General features: G+C 48.6%; 1 protein-coding gene across 2 annotated transcripts in view; it reads right to left on the reverse strand.

The window, feature by feature from the left end:
- Positions 1-20,835, reverse strand: part of rk (G-protein coupled receptor rickets) — a 162,694-nt gene extending 141,859 nt beyond the window's left edge. For both annotated transcript variants that reach the window (XM_075689970.1, XM_075689969.1), the window contains exon 1: positions 20,491-20,835. In XM_075689970.1, the coding sequence (XP_075546085.1) occupies positions 20,491-20,744 (254 nt within the window). In that variant the 5' untranslated portion in view covers positions 20,745-20,835. The remainder of the gene's footprint in view (positions 1-20,490) is intronic.
- Between the last annotated feature and the right edge of the window lie 1,731 nt (positions 20,836-22,566).

The following is a 22,566-nucleotide window of genomic DNA, read 5'->3' on the forward strand; positions in this document are numbered from 1 at the left end:
GTATTATAACTGTTTGTCTCAGTGGAACGTCGCAATTACTTCGAAGATACTCGAAGGCAAAACAAGTTATTTATTTGACAGTTTAAAGATGAAAACGTCGGCTAATCTATCAAACTCCTAACTCAATAGAAAAAACGCACCTAGAAACAACTTTCCGAGAGTTTTCCGTAAATTGTTGCCAAGCAAAGGAAGGGTGTGGCCTATATATCACCTCCTTCTAGATTGCCCACATCACGACACACCAAGATGCCGACTTAAATCAGCGCTAAGTAAATTAGACCGCAGACCTTTCAGTTTAAGGAAACTTTTGGGCCCTTGGCCAACAACGGCCTTGCAGAAGAGCGCTTTAAAAGCACTAAAGACTTTTTTTGAAGACAGCGGCATCGTTGGACGTTATTAGTGCTTTCATTGTTCTGTTCATTTGAATGTCACTCTATCTATCCATCTGTTTGGGAATTATGTTATGTTGACTGCTTTGTTGTGACTGTATGTGCTAATATATTTACACGATGTATATACCACCCGCTGACTTGACAATGTGTTATTAGGCGGCGGTATCGTTTGTACTTTTGAGACTTTCGACTACATAAGTGTGGAGACATTTGCCATGTATATTGTATGTACCCGCTGACCCGCTGACTAGAAGATGTGCTATTAGGCGACAGTATCGTTTGTACTTTTGAGACTTTCGACTACATAGGTGTGGAGACATAGTGTGCTAAGTGTTATTAGGCGACAGTGTTATTAGGCGACAGTATCGTTTGTACTTTTGAGACTTTCGACTACATAGGTGTGGAGACATAGGTGTGCTTGTGTGAAAAGATTATTTGATATGTAACCTTGAACCCTGAATAATGTATGACGGAACCACCCAAGAGATAAGGAGTAGCCGGCGCCTTAAATTGCGCACCAACATCTCCTTATATCATATCAATAAAAAAAAAAGTGTGTGGCCCAGCCGCAAATGTATATACAATACCATATACACATATAAACGCGGTGTCAGATACAAAAAAAAATGGCTGATGGCTGCGGTGTTGATTTTTCCAACTGCTCGCGAAAGCGGTCCACCACAAAGTGGTAGTAATTGGTTGTTTATTAGGAGATAAGGAAAGGGAAGGAGAGGGAAGGAGAGGGAAACTGTCTAGCGTAGTTTACTGACGCTTGCCATCATGGTCAGCAGTGCGGCGATGGAAGTATGTGAGTAAACGGACAGTAGGAGATAACAGTGGAGAGTGCAGAGCGACAGGAGAAAACTATTTACATGGATATACACTACAGCGACTAGGCTCCGATGTATCCATACATACTTAGCTCGGAAAGTCACTCCCTCGACAGGGTTTGTCACCCGGACGTACCGGCACTGTTTACTTCGCGTAGAGCAGCCGTGTGCCGTGGCCCGACGACTCGGGAAGTCACACAGTGTTTTGTGAGCTGCCTCGCGCGCGAGAGACAGGGACCACATGACGGAGAGAGGGACCGCGTCAGCGCTGTCGGCCGGCAGGAATTCCGTGCGCGCGAATAGCGGCTCCAAGTAAACTTCACCGCATTTCCGCTCACGGCTGTCTTCCACAATTCGCTCGGTAACGATATTCCTCCTCATCTCCAGATACAGAAATGGCAAAGAAAATGAAGCCTATGTTTAATGCGAAACATCCGTTGACGCATAACATATGCATTGTATCAGGTAGGCCGGGTACTACATGTAAGTTCCGGTCTCGCCTCGTTTATGACCTCTTTAGCATAACAAATAAAGAAAAATTAATTATGAGTCCGATGGAGGGCTTCGAACCAGGGTCCCCCAGCACTATAGCTCAGAGCTCTACCCATTGGGCCGCAGACTCAGCTTGAGCTCCCCCCCCCCCCACTTTCTCCTGATGCTCGGCTGTCATCGTATCACCGTCCGAAGAAACTTCTCTTTATCGTTAAAGCGTCATTCTTTCATTGGTAGTTTAGATGACTTCTTCTGAGTCACTAAAAAAATGCGCTTGACCACATGGTCTGCGAATGCAAGAACCCGCGGACAACGCCTATGCAAGCAGCAACAGAAGACGGCTGGTAGGCACAGATGACAAGCCGAAAACTTGCGAACCAACTACGGCTGCTGAACAGGCCTAGGCTATCCAGGCACAGGGCCACGGCTACCTGGAACAGGGTGGTCACCCATTTTCGGGCACCAACAGCTTGGTGTCCGAAATAAAGTTTATTCACTCACAGTCATAATAGGAGAAAAATGGCGGCCACGGAAAGCACGGAAGCAAAAAAAAATAAAGAACGGAAAAAACGCAACATAAGCGTACAACTTAGTGTACGCTCCCTATGAACGGCTCAAGTGTTACAACCACGCCCCCCCCCCTCCCCCCCCTCCTTCTTTAAGTGTAACTAAGGACCCTAGTGCGCGACGTAAGCGGCGGGTATGCGGGAATGGAGGAGATGCGATAGGCACAGACGCGAAGATGTTGCCAATCCGCTACACGCAAAGTCGCCAAGGCCATCGGAATTCGCAGGAATCACGATTACGAACAACTTCACTAATGGAGTTATACCTTTTACTCTTGTTCATTCATCAAAAATGTAGATATAATATCTTCTTAGCACTCTGTAATTCGCGCTTTGCTGCCTAAAGTGTATGATATTGTGATAATCGTGCAAATATCTAATGCGTGCGCAATTCGTTTCGCACTAACAAGACCTCTGAATATCTCTCCCTCCTATTGTTGTTGCGCTATCGTTGTATTTTACGCGATAATTAAAGAGGTTGAACTACCGCGAAACACGCGGCGCGGAAAGAAGATGTGGACAAACGAAAACGAATTAAAACGAATTAGGGCCCCCGACTTGCGTCAGGATATAACGAAATACGAAATATTTGTGAAACATGGCCCGTATTCACGAAAAAGCTCTCACGCTATAATTGTTCGTAAGAGCGAGAGAGAGAGAGAGAAGGGAAGACGGAAAGGCAGAGAGGTTAACCAGACTGAGTCCAGTTTGCTACCCTACACGTGGGGAGGGGAATGGGGAGTGAATCGTAAGAGCGAATTCCAGCCAACCCTGATGCTGGACATACAGTATAATTAGCGAAGACGGCCGGCCAACGGCAACGAGCACTTGCGAACGAAATGCTTTGTGTATTCGGCCCCATCTGTTCATTCAGGCACTGAGTTGAGCGACCGCTAGACTCAATTCTTTTAAACTTCTCCAGATTTAGCTGTGTAGTCTTTACGGCGGTTAACCCCACCGAGCACAAAAACTAGGAATACAAGCTTCAAAAAACGTTTTGTCCCTCTGCCAAAAAGGATGGCATCCTTTTCATACAAGTATAATAACTGAACTGGAATCTTACCGAGAAAAAGAAAGAAAGGAAGAAAAGAAGAAGAAAAAAGCACGATCAGCAACGACCATGAAAGCAGGAAAGTGTATGAGTCATAACTGGCCGGCGTCGTTTTAAAAATCACAAACACCGCAGTGAATTGCAGACGACAAAAGTCGCTCGAATAAGCAGTCCGGGCGTTTAACTCCGATTCACAAAAGCGATATTTCTTTTGTCAATTTTGTTCGCCTTCGTTTTTTGTTTTGTTTAATTTTTGGGGCTAGGCAAAGCAACAATGAATCTGTCGTACTTGTTTCAGTTCCATGAAGTTCTGCCGTCTTGTTTCACAAACCGCGTAAAGAATTTTCCATGTTTACGTTATTCTGTACACCTACGACGGCACATTTGCACACATTCCTTCCCCGAGATGGTCCTAACTCTTGAAGGCGTTGCCAAAAATATAAGTAAAGATACTCTCTAGTGTAAAAGCTCACTCACACTAGGCCGACCTGACACCGATTTCGGTCTGCCGACTGTCGGCAACAGCTCTTTTTCCGTCTTGTCGGCGCCTCTGTCAGATTGTACCGAAGCCGACAATCTGCCGACTGTCGACGGAGAGCTCGGCGTCGGCACAGTGTGACAGAGGCGCCGACACGAAGGACACAGTGGGCAGACCGAAAATGGTGTCGGGTCGGCCTAGTGTAAGTGAGCCTTAAACGTGCTGTAGACATCGCGACCGGGGTGAAGGAGACCACGCGCATCTCTGCCCTCACTTAATTGCAGAGCGGAGCAGTGACGGTTATATCGTCAAAATGTTCAACACCGACAACGTCACTGAATTACAAAGAACGATAACAATGAATAGGCTGAGGATTGTTCCAGCGATTATTACTATTATTAAACATTGACGTTGCGCAATAAATGACGCATACTCAATTCATTCTTTTTTCTTTTTCTAAGCTACCCTCAGTCTTATTTTACACTATTCATGTTTTCGTTTTCTTCATGTGAGCAATGTGCGCTTAATGTGTATTTTATGTGTGTATGTATATCTGTATTCTGCTATAGTGTTGTTTTCGCTGCGTTTGTAGACGTTCCTTTCAAAGTATAAGGTTCAACAGGCGTCATTGCTGCTGTTATTGCCGCATCTTTTACTCTAACAGTAGGATGCTTTCCGGCTGTCGAAATGTGTCTGGAGGAGAAGTCTTTGTCAGGCTAATATAGCTTTTATTTTCCCCTTAGGTTTTCGGTGTTCGGACCTTTGTCTGTTGGCTGAAAAGCTCAGTAAAATGAAATTTAAAAAAGCAAACGAAATGAAAGCGACACACAGGCTGCGAAGGATGTCACGGTGAAGGGCGCAAACAACTGTCATGAAACGTCACACACACAGCGCACGGCCGGGGGGGAAGCGCGCTGCCTTCGATAGCGCGCAAAGCAGCAGGAGGTGTTCTACTCCGGCGGCAGCTGAGTATGGCGCAGCTGAGCGCGGCAGCGTGGGCTGTCTTGAAAGCGATCTGACGTGGGTACACAGTCTAGGCGCTCCGAGGGCTGATGGCTTCGTGTGCGCTGTGTTCTCACCGCTTGGTTCGCGTTGAAGCGAGGGGCAGCACTGAAGGCAATTCGCTCGCTGCTGCTACCGCTCTTCCTCACGCGAACATTTCGACAGCGAGGGTCCGCGGTCATTGAGTGAGATGTGCTCATGTTATCCTGTGCGCGCGTGACATCATCCTTGTTAATCTAGTCAGTAAGCGAATGTTTACAAGTATATACGGCCGATAAAACTAATATACTTATTTCGTGTAGCTGTTTAATAATTTGCTATCGCAATCGATGCTTCGAATTACGCGGGAAGCTGCGACACTTCTGTTTAAAGCATCCTTAGTTGTGGCGCGGTATCCTGGCGCCAGTGAGCGGTGCACACGGCTAATGACGGCTGTTTCCTCCGAAATTTGGGTGCACGCACATCAGCGCATTTTAAATCGACTAGCTTCTCACGTGGCTACAACACCCGTTTTCGAGGTCGATGGTTAGTGGTGGTCGTACATTCCCCGCCAATGCAAAGGTCACGCGTTCTCTCGCACAACCGGGCTGCGTGCTCCCTCACGGGTTGCACAATCAAGCGCCTTTCCTTTCTTTAGAACTCTATCAACCGGGTTGCCCGACTATAGACATCCTACACCTAAGTTCTCTCTCTCTCTCTCTCTCTTTCACTCCCCATTCCCCTCCCCACGTGTAGGGTAGCAAACTGGACTCAGTCTGGTTAACCTTCCTGCCTTTTCGTCTTCCCTTCTCTCTCTCTCTCTCTCTCTAAACCGGGCTGAGGGGCGCGTTCGCCACCGAACTCAACCTATCGTGGCCTTTTTAAGGCACACGTCCTCTCATGCGCGGTCTTTGGGGGCGTCTGAAAGTTTACATGCCGGGGTGGAGAATTCGGGCAGAACGTCTTTCCACTTGTACCAACACCCTCTCTCCCTCTGGCGGCGTCAGAAGAGCAGGACCTTACACGCAGGCACTCGCTCCGCGGGAGACAACGCGCGTACACGACAAATTGGCTGATATGTACGGCCACCTAATATTATCGCTACAGAGGTGCTGGTTAACGCTCTGCTCTATGTAGAATTGTGCAGTGAAACAACACCTGCTACCCTTTCTAGAAGCGATTCTGTAATTCACTTACATTAATAACGATATTCCACAGTTCCTACACAACTTCATTCCTTTTTTGTTTTCTTTCTCCTGTTTTTTGTGAGGGATTATACGCATGGCACACGAGTGGCTACGCGTACAAGTTGGTATGGACCGTTGCAAGCACAAAGTGTAACTTGTCGCAAGTATATCTCGGATGAGTGTAAAGTATACAAGAGGATTTCATACGAGAGGCTTCACAAACCAGACCAAAAAAAAAACGCTCTTGCAAGTATAAAATAGTGCTGCGTCATCCTTAAGTCGGTTCCGAAAGTCGAAAAGATCGATAAATGCTAACAACCTGCGAATTCGCAACGCATTCGTTCTGAAGACAGCGAAGAGTGCAGCGGGAGATGGGCTCGGAAGGGGCGAGAGGAGCCGCGGAGCAAGAAAGGGAGCGGCCGCAGAGAGAAAGAACCAGCTCCACGCATTCGAACCGTCAGCTCCCCGTGGCATTTCGCGGGCAGCGCGAATATTCCGCGCGAGCGACAGCGCGGTGCCGGCCGTACTTGAGGCGAGGGTCTGTTCGCTGACCGGGTCGTGCCGGCGGGCCGCTCCGGCTTCGCCTACTTTGGACCGGACGCAAAACAAACAGCTTCGCCCGCCAGCTATGTCCTCGCGGCTTCGTGTTTGATTGGGGCGGGCCCGCGACGGGTTACCTACCAGCCCTGCAGTTTTGCCTGCAAGGATGGACAATTTTGCGGGGAAAATAAAGCAAGAAACAAAGCTCGCAAGTCTCCTTGGGCAGATCTGCGCAATAGATAAGCAGGCGCTTTCCCGTGAGATATTTTAGCGGTATACACTTTGCTGGCGTCCCTTCTAAGGTGTTTGGCTAGACCGCCGAATGCGAGGTGTTCCGCCTAGCTCATGTTTGCGGTCGGCATTGTGCTTGCAGCGCTTTCGCGGCAGTTATAGAACGACCAAACGCCGAGAAAATTCTCGCGACGAAGATAATGCTTGACACATTATCACGTTCTAAGTTGCAGCCAAATTAGACGCCACAAAACTAATGCAGGCCACCTTACAGAACCAGCCAACTCACCTTGGCGAACGCACCGTGGCGAAGCACTTGACTTCCATGAAATATTTAGGCAGCACGTGGAAAAATATCAATCTCAGACAGCATTAAAACTTTGCTCCGTCGCTAACGCACGCAGCTTAACGTACGCAACTTATATATTTATGCAGAATGGAGTTTCAGTTAAAGATTATCGGCGATTAAGGTTTGTAATAGCATGAAGATGCGCAGGAAGGCGCATGGGCGCCTTCCTGCGCTCGAATTTCGAACGAACCGTCCCGGCACCCTGATAAAATACGATAGAGTTGGACCACGCCTTGACGCACTCAGTTACGATTCCACGGAGAAGCTGTGCCGGTCTTTCTTACGCAGAGGAAAGTTACATGACAGTTCTCATGAGGCAGCGGCGGCGTGGTCGTTATAGAATGTGGATCACAAGATTTGGCAGTTTACCCGCCGTGGTTGCTCAGTGGCTATGGTGTTGGGCTGCTGAGCACGAGGTCGCGGGATCGACTCCCGAACACGGCGGCCGCATTTCGATGGGGGCGGAATGCGAAAACACCCGTGTACTTTGATTTAGGCGCACGTTAAAGAACCCCAGGTGGTCAAAATTTCCGGAGTCCCCCACTACGGCGTGCCTCATAATCAGAAAGTGGTTTTGGCACGTAAAACCCCATAATTTAATTTTTTAATTAAGAGTTGGCAGTTTCGCTTGCAGAGCAGAGCATTAACAGCGGTAGCAAGGTTTAGCGTCGCCCTTGAGCCCCTCGAACTCCTATGTCATGTCTTTCGTCATATCACAGATGCATGTCGCTCTTCTCATGACATGCCATACGTGCATGTCATTCATATCACGACATGAATGACATGTCACCTACGTTATGTCATTCATGATATGTGTGTCATGTCTGCACTTCATGTCATATGAATGCATGTCATTTATGATGTCATGTCACGCATGTCATTAATGTCACGACATCTCATTCATGTCGCGTTATGTCATTCACGACGTTGCATGTCATATCACGCGTATTACGGAAAAGGCGGATTGCGATGTTGAGGCATTGAAGGTAACAAAAAGACGGCGTCGCGTCCGTTAAGTTGGCTTCTCTGCAGACCGACGGGACATTTGACGTCATCTTAGAACACGTGATGGCGCACTGCGAGGAGCGATGCGAGCAGCAAAATGAAAAGGTAGACTTAAATCTGTTCTCTTTGGCAACATATACAGAGAAACTAATTGGGAAGCCCAAGAGGAGTCCAGCTGCCGTACACACCTCATACGTAAGGCGTTTCGAAAGCGGCGATACGTTGTGCAGCAATATTAGACAGTTTCAGTAGAGCGTAAAACGCTCGTATTAGCGTTAGCGTGCCCCGCGACGCTAACGCTAAGAAAAGCTGCACTGCGCGGCACAAGCTAGGCTTCTGGAAAGCGGAACAGAGAAAAACGCTAACGCAAACATATACGGCGCCATCTCGATGCGGCTACATCAAACATGAGCCAGACCTCTTGTTAAGCTTAATGCGCCGCTAATCGAGAACGTATCTCGAAAACAATCCCCCTTTGTAACCTGTACGACGTTGTCGAAGCATCATCACACAAACCAAAAAAATATGAACATCAGTGAGGAACGAATGAGCCGAACAGTGCAGGCCGACGACTCGATATATCCGAAGCGGACAGCTCTCACTTCGACTGGCGCCGCCATGTTGCCGTACGTAAGGCTCCCCTTGCGCGCGTTAGCGTTCAATGCTAAATCCCAAAAATAGCGTACGTACGTAAGTGAACCAGCCCCATTTGCCTACAACTCAGGCGCAGTATGGAGCGCGCAACGCTAACGCTAACTCCTTGCGTCTATACTGTTATACGCTTACTAAAACTGACTATTGCTTCGATGCTAAGCGCGTTATCGTCGGCATCGACAGTCATGGTGAGATGGGTTCTGCCAAATTATTTTTAAGGCGACAGCTGTATAGCTCTACCTCCCTCCCAATGTGTCTGTCGTGTCCGTAGGCAAAACTCGGGAGGCGCGCGCCACGTGCATCGCTGGGTTCCTTGCAGCACCAGCAGATGGCACTCGCCTCCACGCATCCGCGGCGGCGCCGGCCGTTTGGGGAAAAGAAAAAAAAAGAACCAGAAAGCTCGCCTTCGCGCATAGCGTTCGCCGCAAGCTTTTCCCGGTAAAAGTTGCGGTTGCAGAAGCTGCAGTTGCCGAGAAGCGGCAACTGTAGCATACGAAGCAGGGAACGACGTAACTACACTTTCGTATGTAAAAGAAGAACCCCCAGCGAATGATTTCTGTTGTGACAGTGCTATGGGAAGGCCACGCGTAGTGAGGACTCCCGACGAGCAGCATGCATACGAGGGAGGCGAAAGCGTGGTTAAGTGCATTTCTCTTCTCTGGCACACTATTTGTAAGTGCACGAAGCAGCGCCGCAAGCCATGTTGCAGGCCATTAAAACGTCTTAGACTAATAATTAGACAAAGTGCATGTGAATGTTGCCATGTGAATAATTTCAAGCTACATCGCAATGATCGCTTTCAATCGCGATAGCGCGCTTTGACCACAGACCCTTAACTGAGAAAATAATTATTGAATGCCGATATTCCAAGCCATCCCAGCTGAGGGCGACGAGGGCACCTGTCGCAGCTTTTAAATACAACAGATTTGGACAAGCGGCTGTAGCCTGATGAACTGATGTTGACAGTGCTACAAGTGCTGATGTGCTGTGTGGTGATAGCGCGCGGTGACAGTGGCCAATTATGATTGTGTATCGGTGCTCCCCCTCCATTCCTTTCTCTCTCTCTACTTTTCTGTCACTTTACCTCCCCTACCCTCTCTCCCCAGTGTAAGGTAGCAAACCGGATCTTCCCCTCTGGTTAACCTCCCGGCCTTTCATCTATCTTTTGTCTCTCTACGTCACAATGGGTAATCGTTCCAGTTTACACATTCCCTGTTCAACCACTTCACAGCGTGGATTGGAGAACAATTTTTCTTTTTCTGTTTCACGATAACACATTCGCTTGTACGCGTACAAAAAGTTGCTACCGGGTTCACGTCCCGGTACTCTGCCTGTCTGCCCTATATGTCTACTTCCGCTATTTGTCATATCGTTATATATATATATATATATATATATATATGTAATACAGCACACACCATATATATGCCTTCAGTCAGTTTTGTAATTATTATCCTTTGACAGAAGAACTGTGCCATGCCAGAATTCAGAGCCCCTCGTATGCATTGGCGACAGACAAGGACGAGTGCTAGCCAATCGCGATTGCCAAAGAAAAGGAACTGAGGTACCGGTTAGGGAGCAAAAAGTTCTCATACTAGTAAAACCTTGTCAAGTAGGCATCCTGTGAAGAGTGTTCGGGATGATCACGTTAGCGCAACAAATATAGGTGACATATATAGCAAGTGAAATAAAGAATACATAAGAGGCTCCACCGAAAAAAAAAGATGCGTGACGCGCCTAGCATTTATCCCTCTCGTTTCATCAAATAGTGAGCTTACAGATGTAGCCGGAGAGAAGAGGAGCCCTAGTAGTCCAGAAACAATGAGCACGCCGTCGTCAGGCACCACACGCACGAACAATAGGAATCGCCTAGTGCAGGGCCCGAAGAACTGCTCACAGCCCATACGGGCCACTTGAAGAATGGATTAAGGAGAAAGATACTGATTTCATATACAAGCCGCCTCCTCGCCAATATCTACCCTCTCTAGCCCTCTTTATATATAGGTGATAACCGCTGCCGCAATGTACCATAGAAAGGCTGAGCAGGCCGATTACAAACCTTCCATAGACGAGTAACTAACACCTGACGCGCGAAAAGCTCTACCAGCAGGGTGATGACTTTCGCGAAAGGGAAGCGCCCGAGCGAAGCAAAAGTGTTAACGCAGATAATAGAAATAAGGAGAGAGTGGCAACGGCGATACGATTCGCTTTTACCTGCAGTGTGCAGTGTACATGTTCCCTTTGAAGAGCACTTGCCCCGCATTGCTGACCTGTCATTCAACCGACATCTGTTCGAGCGGATAGTTCTTTTTATTGCGATAGAAATTATATGGACACTTCAGGCACGTTTTTGCCGTCGCTGTCGGCGTCGGCGTGATGTTCCGCATGAAGTCCAAGGTCGATAACACCGTCGCCGGGCGTCGAATGCTGTATGTGCGAGTGAAAGCACTTGAGGGAAGCTCGCGATCGCGGCTCAATCTGGCGCGCGCAAGTGGAAAGCGGAGAGTAAACGCCCCCGTCTTCCGTGGCGCGAAAGGCCGTGGTTGGATGGGAGGGAAGGGGGCGGCGTTGTGCTCCGGCAGCAACTGCGCATTTCACAACTGGGCGCAAGGGAAACTGACGATTGCGGCTCGCGGCTCAAAATCTCGCGCGCGGAAAGCGGGGAGGCAGCGCGGGAGGGAGGGTTGCGGCATCTACTCCGCTAAGTGCGTTCTTTTCACGGCTGTGCGCAGTCGCGTGCGCCGTATATTGAAAGGGACCTGCAGAGGGCCGGTACCTTTGTGCGTGCCGAGTTCTAGCCGCTCTCGCGTTGAAGCGATAAACGGCATGAAGGTCACTTCGCTCGCCGCTGCTGCCGCGCTTGCTCACACCAGCGCTTTGACAGCGAGTACGTGTCCGCGCTCATCGAGTGTGATGTGTTTGTTTGCTTGTGCGCGCCGGCACCGTGCTTCTTAATTCAGGTTTATACGGCCGGCACAACTACAATCCTTACTTCGTATAGCCGTTTACTAATTTTCTATCGCAACCCATGCTTCGCCTTTCGGGCGAAATTGCGATTCTTTTAGTAACAGTCACCCCTCAGAAGAATCTATCTACAGTACGTAGTAATTGCCACGAAAACAGATTGTCTGTGACACTCCCGAAAACCTTGTGTAGGTTTTCACAATGTTCGCCGCCCGGTTTCACCGTAACGACGCTATAGGGTCCGCTAAGCATTGGGCAATTCAGGCAATCGGCTCCACCGCACCAACGCCAGCTGGCGGCATCTACGACGGTGCAACGACATCTGGGGGCGCGTGAATCAATCAATACTAACGAAATCGGCCCAGCGTGGTTCGCAGATGGAGGCAGGTGCATTCGCGAGCGCCTGTTTCACTCGCAGCGACCGCGACTTCCGGGTCCCTCTTGACGCGGCGGCGCGGCACAAGTGCAACGGTTACTACGAGCCCGATTGCAACTACTGGAGGAGGGAGGGAGAGGGCGCTTACTACGAACCACGCGGGCCGGCGAAACGGCCAGCGACGTGCCGCGAAGCGCCGACGGGTTCCATTCATCCCGTCGCCGAATCGATAAAGGAAGATGGGGAGAAGAAGGTGAGAGACTCACTTGATAACTGGACGGTGAGAAGCGCGGTATGTGGCAACCACGGAGCGCCGGGAGTTGGGGCGCAATGATTTTTGCCCGAGCGAGCTTTCCAGGTTGCGGCTGCGCGGGAAGTTTGCGGCGATGTTGATTGGTGCGTTAAGGAAAAGTCAAATGTGCGCTCATTTAACGCGAAGATAACTTCGTGTTAGTGGCTTTTTTTGTTTGAACTGAACTATTTTCAGCGTGAGTACAGACTACTCGTGCCTTTCGAAGGTCACGCGCGGACTCCGCATTACGCATGACATCTATGCATTTCCGACTTTATGTTCAACTTAAGGCATGTAGTCTTTCGCTGACAGTAAGAGATTATGAAAAGCAAGCTGTTTTTCTATTCTTCTTTTTTTCTTTTTATCTGTATTGTTTTCCCATTTAATAATATTCTGTTTGTCCAATGTGTGCGGTTATCCATAAGATATGGATGGTGTTGCTGCTGGATGTCATGCCTCTGCATTTTCTCCAGTCAGAAGTAAGCTTCTGCAGGGGCGTAGCCAAAGGAGGAGGGGGGAGGGGGAGTTATGCGCACCAGGATAGCCGACTACATTGCGGCGGCACCTTATTTTCGCCTCCCAAGTCTTCTAGAAGCATGGAGGCCTGTGTACTATAAATGTAGCCCAGCGTCACCATCCGCAGCGCCGTCACGGAGTAACATGTCGGAGCTAAGCTGTAACACTCTCGCCTGCAAACATTTGCGACAGACTTATACACCGGATTTGTTCCAGAGTCCCGAGTGAAGCCGACGAAGAACTTGTGGAAGTACGCTTGCTTTGTAAACTCCTAAGATGCTTGACGAAGTGAACCGCATTGTTATTTCACTGCGCGAACTGCTGCATCGAAGAGTTATCTCCGCAGACTATGTACAATAGCGACGCTATAAATGATATAAATAAAGAAACTCAACCGATTTTAAGCATGAAATGCTTTTAGCTCCCGTTGTCCACGACCTTCAAGTGACCTTGAGCCAAAAGCCAGAGCCGTTATCCGGGCACCAGAACGAACATCCGGGCAAGTTGCGAGAATAAAACTAGATAATGCGGGTAACCAGTCAAAACTTACGAAAATGCGGTTTCTGGCCCCCAAACATTCGCACAGGATCGCATTACAAACGCTAGTTCCTGCAAAAACAAGTTACAAAAAATATTGCTTCCGAGTTCTTCCTAATGTTTGTTCACAGTATCACTCAAGCTGTAACTTCTAGTACGCTGAAGTTTTATTTGTCATTTCCACTAGGCGACGTTCAAAGGGCAGATACGGGGCACCATACACTTCATTTTCATCTTTTGGCATTGAGACAGGGTAGCCTGCCTTTGCTCTTCTGAACGCCAGCGGTCCGTGAGTTCCGTGGCGCGGGTCTTGCGTTGCCTCGAGAGCCTCCTTGAGCCGCTTTTTCTTCTTCTAGCTGGGCAGTGCACTCTGTCTCCCTGGCGTCTTTCGCAGCCTGTCGTGCCACCTTCATTTCTTTTTCTAGCTGGGCAGCGTCTATATGGACCAGTGCACAGTATGGCGTGATGCGGTGTGGTGCGGTGTGGCGTGGTGGAGTATGCCATTGTGAACACGCATTACACCCATTTCAAGACTGTGTCTAGTATCATCTCCAACTAACCTACTTTGGCGGTTGCCATTTCATGCTTACATCTATCTCGATTACGCAAGAGCCAGCAGTTTTTTACAGTGCCACCACCGCAAGTAAAGCAACGTGCAATGAAATAATTTTCCTTTTTTATATATTACTAGAAAACGCCTGTTAGAAAGCAGATTATTTTGTTGTTGTTGTTGTTGTTGTTGTTGTTGGTGGTGGTGGTGGTGGTGGTGGTGGTGGTGGTGGTGGTGGTGGTGGTGGTGGTGGTGGTGGTAATGGTGTGCTACTGAGCACCAGGCCGAGGGGTCTAATTCCAGCCACGGCAGCCGCATTTCGATGGGGGCGAAATGCCAAAAACACCCATGTACTTAGATTTAGGTGCACGTTAAAGAACCCAAGGTGGTCCAAATTTCCGGAGTCCCTCTCTACGGCGTGCCTCATAAACAGACAGTGGTTTTGGCAAGTAAAACCTCATGATTAAATTTTTTTCTTACCGCTGCACATGCTCCAGGTGACCAAGACAGACAGTCGGTGTGAAAACTATTTGGACGCCTAAGATAGAGAAAACATTCTTCAAGAATATAGGAGGGCGAGTGGTAGCTTCGTAAGCCACCGTATGTACTATATGGCGCAGAAGAACAAACAGCTAGCATTAATGGGCCGTCACTCTGCGGTGTTATTGTTCGTCTCATTCTTTTAGTAAAAGTACCACCGGGAGGAGAGATGAAGAGAAATGTTATTGGAGGAAAAACGGGAAGGTGGGCTCGAGCTAGCGTGCTCTACACTGCTACTCTCCGCAAGGACAGAATGAAAAGGTATAGAAAGGAGGCGATGAGTGATGATCGGGACAGATAATTAAAGGTATAATAGATGTCAGTCGTCTATAGCGAGACGCGAAAATGGGAGAAAGAAAAAAGGAAGGTTGCGCAATAATCCCCACGCCGCACACAGCAGCGAAAGATCGAAGCATGTGCATCAAAGGAAACGGCGTCCTTCACTTCCACGCTCGCACTTTTTTTTATCTGACCCGACCAGGCAAAGTAAGAAGAACAAGGACAGCGTACGAAAGAACAAAGAAAGGAAGAGGGCACAAGAACCGCAAACTAATGACGCGAATCGCCGGTTCGCTCACACAAAGGACATTAAGGAGCAGATAGATAAAGAGAGAGAGAGAGAGATTGGAGGGGGGGGGGGGGCAATGCGTAGCAGAGCGCGCCGCAGATCAATGGGTCTGGAAACAATAAGCGAACGCGTATAGTGGAGGAAGAAACAACCGGTTCGCGCCCTTAACAGTGATGATGCGATTCCGATTGCGCGGCAGTTAGCGTTACCAGCTCATAAACAGGGCTAACTGCAATTGTAACAAGCGGTCGCGTTTAAAAAGACGGAGCTAGATTCATTGAGCAATTCAAGTAGCAAAGAACAAAAAATGATATAGAGAATCTCTCACGCGCCGTACATATGAACTAGTGCGGGAACATGGGAATGTAAAATAAAGAGGTTGTTGTTGTTTTTGTTGTTGTTGTTGTTGTTGTTGTTGTTGTTGTTGTTGTTGTTGTTGTTGTTGTTGTTGTTGTTGTTGTTGTTGTTGTTGTTGTTGTTGTTGTTACAGCATTAGCGGCAGCAAATTAATGACGGTGCATGCGAGAGGTCACCTTAATAATATTACGGTATCATCGAGCGATGCTCAAGAGACGAGCCGAAGCGAGAACGACGAAGAAGTTGGTCGGTGCCCTTGGCACGAGCGTGAGCCTGGCTGCCTGGCTCCAGCGTAAATAGTGTGTAAATAGCATCTTTCGTCTGTGTCCTTCCACACGTAACATTTCTGGTGATGCCGTAATATTACCCCCCGGCGGCAAAAGTACCGTCACGGTGCTGTTAAATATGCAAGGTGCATGGAGAGTTGTAGGGCTTGAGTCGGGCATTGTGGATAATGTCACTGGTTGTCACAGCGGAGGACGTAGTGGGCGTGGCTAGAACGATTTCATAGGTGACATCGGTCGCTTTGCGTATCACGCGATATGGGCCTGTGTAACAGGAAAGCAGTTTTTCACAAAGGCCGACTTTACGCAATGGTGACCAAAGCAACACGAGGGCGCCGGGCACAAAATGGACATCACGGTGACGGAGGTCGTAGCGTTGTTTCTGCTTGTCTTGAGACACTTGTAGACGAGCGCGCGCAAGTTGGCAAGCATGGTCAGCATGGGCGATTGCCTATGTAATATAATTTACGAAGCAGGCTGTTCTTACTTGTAGGTACGGCATACTTTTGCAGTATTCTTCAGCTGCCCGCATACATGGACGAGTTTAGCAAAAACGCTATATGCGTGTCCGTGCCTTGTTTTTTTTTTTTTCGGCGTCACGGTATCTATGTGGGCGCCTGAAAGATACCACTTTAGCTAGCATCGCAAAATGCCTAAACGAGCGCAGCGACGTTTGTAAGCGATGATCTGGCCACAGCTGTGGAATGGTGAATCTACTGCTCCATTGAACCAGGCAGGCTAGCCACCTTCACATGCAGTTCCAATCACTCACTCCCACAGATCATACCTAGTCCCTTCCCCTTAGTTGTTCTTTTGTTCCGTTTTTGTTTTTTCCACACAGTAACTTAGTCATGGCCTCTAAAGGCACCGAGCTTAATTACCAAATATTTATGCAAAGTGAATTCACATTTCTTCTCGGTAATTAATTTCAGCTCTACAGACAAGGCTGCAATTGCGAGGCTCAACGGGTGATCGGGATATCGCTCGCGATACTAAAATGGCGGTGTTCCCTCAGCAGAACACGGAGAAAGCAGGCGGGGGGGGGGGGAATTCAGGGCACATACATAGTGAGCTATTTATTTGGATGAAATTGGAAATGTTCCTACTGCTGTGTCGCCGGCTTCTCCACAATCAATAATTTGTTCAATGATCAACCAACGGATGATAACGTGAGGCAATACGAAAAACTTTTTCGCATTAAAGCACACTTCGTAAACATGTTTAAGCATTCAATATATTACAAGAAGAAACGCGGCAACAAAGCGGCAATTTTCGCACTCCCTGCAATATAAACACTTGTCAGTTAATCACATCAATCGACTAATACGAGGTAAATATATAAATAGATCACGAAATTATATATTTCAATAACCTTTAATTAGCACATAACGAGTATTAATATAGAGATACAATGCCACTTTCAGCAAAGAAGAATAAGGATACACTATATGCTAAGCCTAGTCGCCGAGTGAAGGCGGAAGAGTTAATCCCCCGGCTTTTTCGCGACACCGCCAGAACGGAAAACGTAGATCAAAAAAAAAATATTTTTTGCCCAAATTAGGGATCCCGGACGTCTCGCAATTCTCGAACTGTTCGTTGGATAGTCTAAATTTTTGCCGCTCCCTAAGAGCAGCCATCGCTCGCCTACAAGTTTGTACACACTCGGGAGGCGGACGCCCTAGTAAAACGCCGCTGCCGGGACAGAGGCGCAAAGAGAGGAGTTATTTTTTCTATGCATTAAAGACGATAACATAATGAGGAAAAAATCAAAAGCTAGCCGGCAATCACCCACCAGGAGGAGCACACGGTCACGACGAAGACTCGTTGTTGTTTCAATTTCGCAAAGTAACCTGTTACACTTTAGGGTTCACGCGAAGTACGAACAACAGAAAGACGCACTCATAACATAGCTTCGCGCATACGATAAGTTCGGGTACTTGAAGGAGTCACATGCGAACGAGGAACAAGACCACGGACGGCACTCCGCATTTCTTTTAACCCGTGTTTTGTCGCATGTCGTATTACGTATTTGCTAATATAGGGGGGAGGGGGGATGTTTTTTTTTAATTCCTTTTCTTTCCGTGTTTTGCTTGCTTGTTTTCTTTTGTTTGCTTGCCTTTTTTGCAAATTTTCGGATTACTTTGCAGTTTATTTACTTTCTCGCTGTGTCACGCACTGTCCACCTCGTATGCGTGCAACATGCTTTTAAGGGTTCAGCATAGCATCCAGCTGGTGAGAGCAAAGCTCCTTAACCCCTCCAAAAAAGAAAAAAAAAGCAGCGCCGTGTTCGAGGCATTGTACGCATCGACAGCCTTATGAAAACACATTAGGGAAGCTTGATAAAGCACATGGACATGTGCCTATATTACCAGCGCGATAAATTTGTACCCACCCGGTAGAAAACGAGTACGCGCTCTGCTATACAGTAAGAGCAAACTAAGCAAAAAAAAAAAGAAACCTGGAGAAATGAAAACTTAAATGGAAACGATTAATGCAAAATATGGCGCATATAGGTGCGTGCTCTAAAACAGCGGTAATAAACAAGAAAAAAAGCAGATGCTTTTAAGCATCACTTACGAAAAGCCATCACGCAAGATCAGGCGAATGCGTAAACAAGTCGGGAAAAAGAAGGAGAAAAAGAATACCAACGACAATTTCACACGGAAGTGTTCGAGGCCTTTATTTAAAGCAAGTACGCACGACTCTGTCAATGTAGGTCTGCTGTCTTAGCAACTCACCGTCAGTCCCACTGCCCCGCCCCCTCCTCTATTGTGACATCAATAGAAAAAGTGTTTGTGCCAAATGACTTTGTTCCAAACTTCAAAAATGTGAGGAGTGCGACCGCATTACCAGTCGGCCCGATACGCGCCCACTCTGCACGTAACGTCCCGATCAAAAAAAGTTGATTTCTTCGCCGAAATATAATAAACAAATGAAATGCAAGCAATAAAGAGCGCGAAATTAAATGAAAGGACAAACGCCGCCGATATATAATAAACAAATGAAATGCAAGCAATAAAGCGCGCGAAATTAAGTGAAAGGACAAACGCCGCCGATATATAATAAACAAATGAAATGCAAGCAATAAAGCGCGCGAAATTAAATGAAAGGACAAACGCTTTCAATCGTTCCATTCCAGCAGTAAAATCTAGCGTAAGTAAACATCTTTCAAGAACTTCGGTAACAAGAAAGAAAAAAAAAGGAAAAACCGCAGGTCGCTGACCACTATCGTTAGGCTAATAGTGTCGCGCAGTCATCTTCGCCGTAAAATCAACACCCTGACACTTGCTATATAGCCCGAAAAGAGGTGATCCAAGTTTTAGCTGCGAACGCTTCATAACGCTGCATCAGCACAGCAAAATCAAGGATAACGACATCGCCGAACGCCCATTCTTACCAAAGTTAAAAGGCGCACGCGAGATTGTTGAGTTTTCTCCGAATGTCGCGAAAAAATAAGACTGTTCAGTTACTTACGTTCGTAAAGCAAACCTCGGTGCGTGCGTACGCGTGTACTCTCAGTAAGGGCGGCGTTTATATTACACCGAAATGGACCCGAATGGATGTGGGCTCTGTTGAGTGCAACACTAACGTCATTTTCCAAACGTTCGTGCGCTTACTTATTACAATGAGAAAAGACGACGGAATGATGTCGCGAAAGAGAAGTCGACGACAAGCGCGTGGCCCCTTCCCTTTAACCTTTTAACCGCCGGCTTCTTGTTGGCCAATCACCCGTATTGTGTTTAAGCTCCACAAGGGAAGGAACGAGCAAGCAAGCAAGCAAGCAAGCAAGCAAGCGGCTCCAACCGAGAGCGCGAAGTCTTTCTCAACGAGCTGCGGGGAACGAACTCGCGCGGTCTTCCGTCCGCACGTTTCGCGCCACATGCGAGGTGCGCAAACTAGAACAAGCCTCGCCTGTTGACAGTTCGGCAGGAACAGGAACACGAACACGGCTGTTATAAAATATGACGCGAGTGCGCCGTAAAAATGTAGCGCTGCTCTAGACGCATTGCTTCACGCAGCAAGCATTGCTTCACGTAGCAAGACCGAGTGTATGTCGCGACCTGTCCAGTTCGAGGGTGCAGCGCATGACTTCGAGATGTATTTTTCGCGGCGATGCGAAGAACTGTGGAAGTGACACTTCTGTAACACGGTGTGTTAATATGTTTGTTTCTTTTCGTCTTTTCTCGTGCAAAACGCTACGGAAGCCACATTCGGCTAGTTATCGTCAAACGGAAGAAATGAGCAGGTCTGATCACTTATGGCTTTTGTCTAGCTGCTTGCATACATTCACACAAATATGTAAATAAACAAATAAAGGAATGACAGTAGGAAGTAAAAAAATGCGCGAAGACGTCTTGGCCCGAGAGCGCGAACAGCTCCTGCGACCACTCCATTGAACCGGCCCGTCGAATCTTACTTTGAGCAATGTGTACAGCACGAGCATTCCCACTTCCTAGTCCAGACCTGAAGAATAATGCGTCAAACAGCCTAGAAGAATTCTGCGCTCCGTTCAGTGACAGGAAAATAAAACTCGAAACATGCGAATATGCTTTGCGTAACACTGTCAACTCCTCCCGAGCTGTTTCCGCGCCGTTCGAACCCGGCTCGCGCGTCCGCGGTTCTCGCCGTCTCAAAGGTCTTCCCCCCAAAACGTGCTCGCTGTCAGGCCGTTCAAACACCTCGGGAAAGCCCCCACATCTCTTTGCCGGCCGTGTCGACAAGTGGCAGAGACAGCCTGCACACTACTCACAGGCTGATGACTTGCAGCTGCGCCGGCGGCGTGCTAGTCCCGTTACCGGCCTCCTGCGTCGACACCGGCGGCACGCGCGCCAGTTCGAGCGAGGAGCAGTCGACGCGCAGGGCGCTCCGCTGCGTCCCCGAACACGTGCACTCGGCCACGGGGCACCACGCGGCGTTCGGCGACCGGGCCGCCGACGTCGCAGCCGCGGCCAGCGCCAGGCCGAGGAGCCAGGCAGGCGCAGGGAGCGGCCGACGCGGCGGCATCACATCCTAGCACACCAGCAGGGAGACCGGCTGCTGCTCTCGGCGAAGCGGCCTCCGTTCAGCGCGGAGCCGAGCGCCGCCGCACGCACACACGTCCTTCCAACTCTGCCGCTGGGGCCGCGCACTCGGCCCGCCACGGTTCGGTCGCTGGCCCCGCGCGCGCCGCTGCCGACGTCGGAGCGCGCGACGACCGGCGCGCCGCGCCCCCATTTGAGCGGCCTGCCTGCCCTCGAACGCGCTTGCGTGCCGCCGGTGACGTCAACGTTGGGCGCGAAAATTTGGACCGAGGAACGAAGACGCCGCACGTAGTGACGTTCGTGGGGGCTGTCGACTGATCCGTCGATCGAGGGAGACTCCATTGCATCCTTAGGGAAAATTATTGCACGGATTGGATACAGGGAGCGACAGCCCTATATGGCAAGTGGGCGGTGCAATACGAACAAAGGCTAGCTCTTGACGCCCCCAATATGCTGCCAGTAATAAATACATAAAGTTAATACATGTATTTGTTACGAAAGATGAGCGTATCCAAACGACGGACAGGATTCACTCAAATTGGGAGGTGACAATACCTTCTGCACTCGAGCCATGAATGAAGCTGGTGTCCGTGAAAAGCTGCTGATGTTCATCACTATAGCAGGAGAAAGTGAACCCGTCGGGCACAATACGTAATGTTGACGACTGCCAAAAAGTCCATCGTTATGAGGAACACAAGGGTATAGCGATGGAAGCGCGAGGGGTCTAAAGCAGCGGTTAAGCGCACGTATGTTCCGTCGGAGAGTGGGCTTACGATAACAAACAATAGCTTTTCGCATGCAGTTCCATTTGTCAATGTATAGATGTTGAGCCTCGGTCCACCCATCGTACATACAGTCACTGTATGCCACCTCCCAGTTTCCAATATTTCGAGAAACTTCGTCGTCGTGACTGATGCCTCTGAATAGTATTCGCTGTATTGTTCTGTATCGTTTAATGACTGCAGACAAATGAGGTTACCTATGTTCACTTGGAACAGGCATGTAATCTCCGGCCTGTTGTATACTCCCGCATGCTCCTGCGCGGCACTGAATAACTAGGATGTTGAGACGTGGTATGAAATATTTCTGCCATTGCAGGCCGACGTCCATTTTAGCTGTTTGACACCCGCGTGCACCAATTTTAGTGCAAGCTGCGGTGCTTCTTGGATCCCGCCTAATCAAATATTTGCTTTGGAAAAAAATTGTCCGCCCCTTTGTGCTATACCGAATGAATGTCTTCGCAAAACGGCAGGATGCATTATGGAAAGAATGAAAAGCGGGCGAGTTGGAACCTATCCACTCATGGGCAGCTCACACACATACGAATTAATGTTTCGTTTGTGTGTGCGCTGCCCGAGAATGGATCAATGCATAATTTCGTAGCCATTCAAAAGTCGCGGCCCTCGTTTCCTTCGGTTACACTCTTCAGCCAGTCGGCATTCCCGTGCAACGTCGATTGCCAATTGAAGCCTAAACAGGAACCATACCTTGAATCTTTCATCCAAACACAGAACCTAATAATAGCACAATCAGTTCCATGCTCCGGTTACACCCAGGCTTGCTTATTAAAAACTGAACAGCGTACTACCTCGCTTTGGGCCTCGTGTGGTCAGATCGGTGGTGTATAGAACAGTTCATCCGTTTATGCCCGCAGTTCGACGTGGCTAGAAAGGCGTTGCTTCACAACCTGCTGAAGAAAGATATTCCACATGCGGGAATAGAGGATGTAGTGTTCACTGAAGGGACCAGAGTAATCCATGAAGGGAGTTCTACAACTGCTGGTCATTTTTCTTCGAGACACGGAG

Source organism: Dermacentor variabilis, chromosome 4, assembly GCF_050947875.1.
Source record: "Dermacentor variabilis isolate Ectoservices chromosome 4, ASM5094787v1, whole genome shotgun sequence".
Classification (NCBI taxonomy): domain Eukaryota; kingdom Metazoa; phylum Arthropoda; class Arachnida; order Ixodida; family Ixodidae; genus Dermacentor; species Dermacentor variabilis.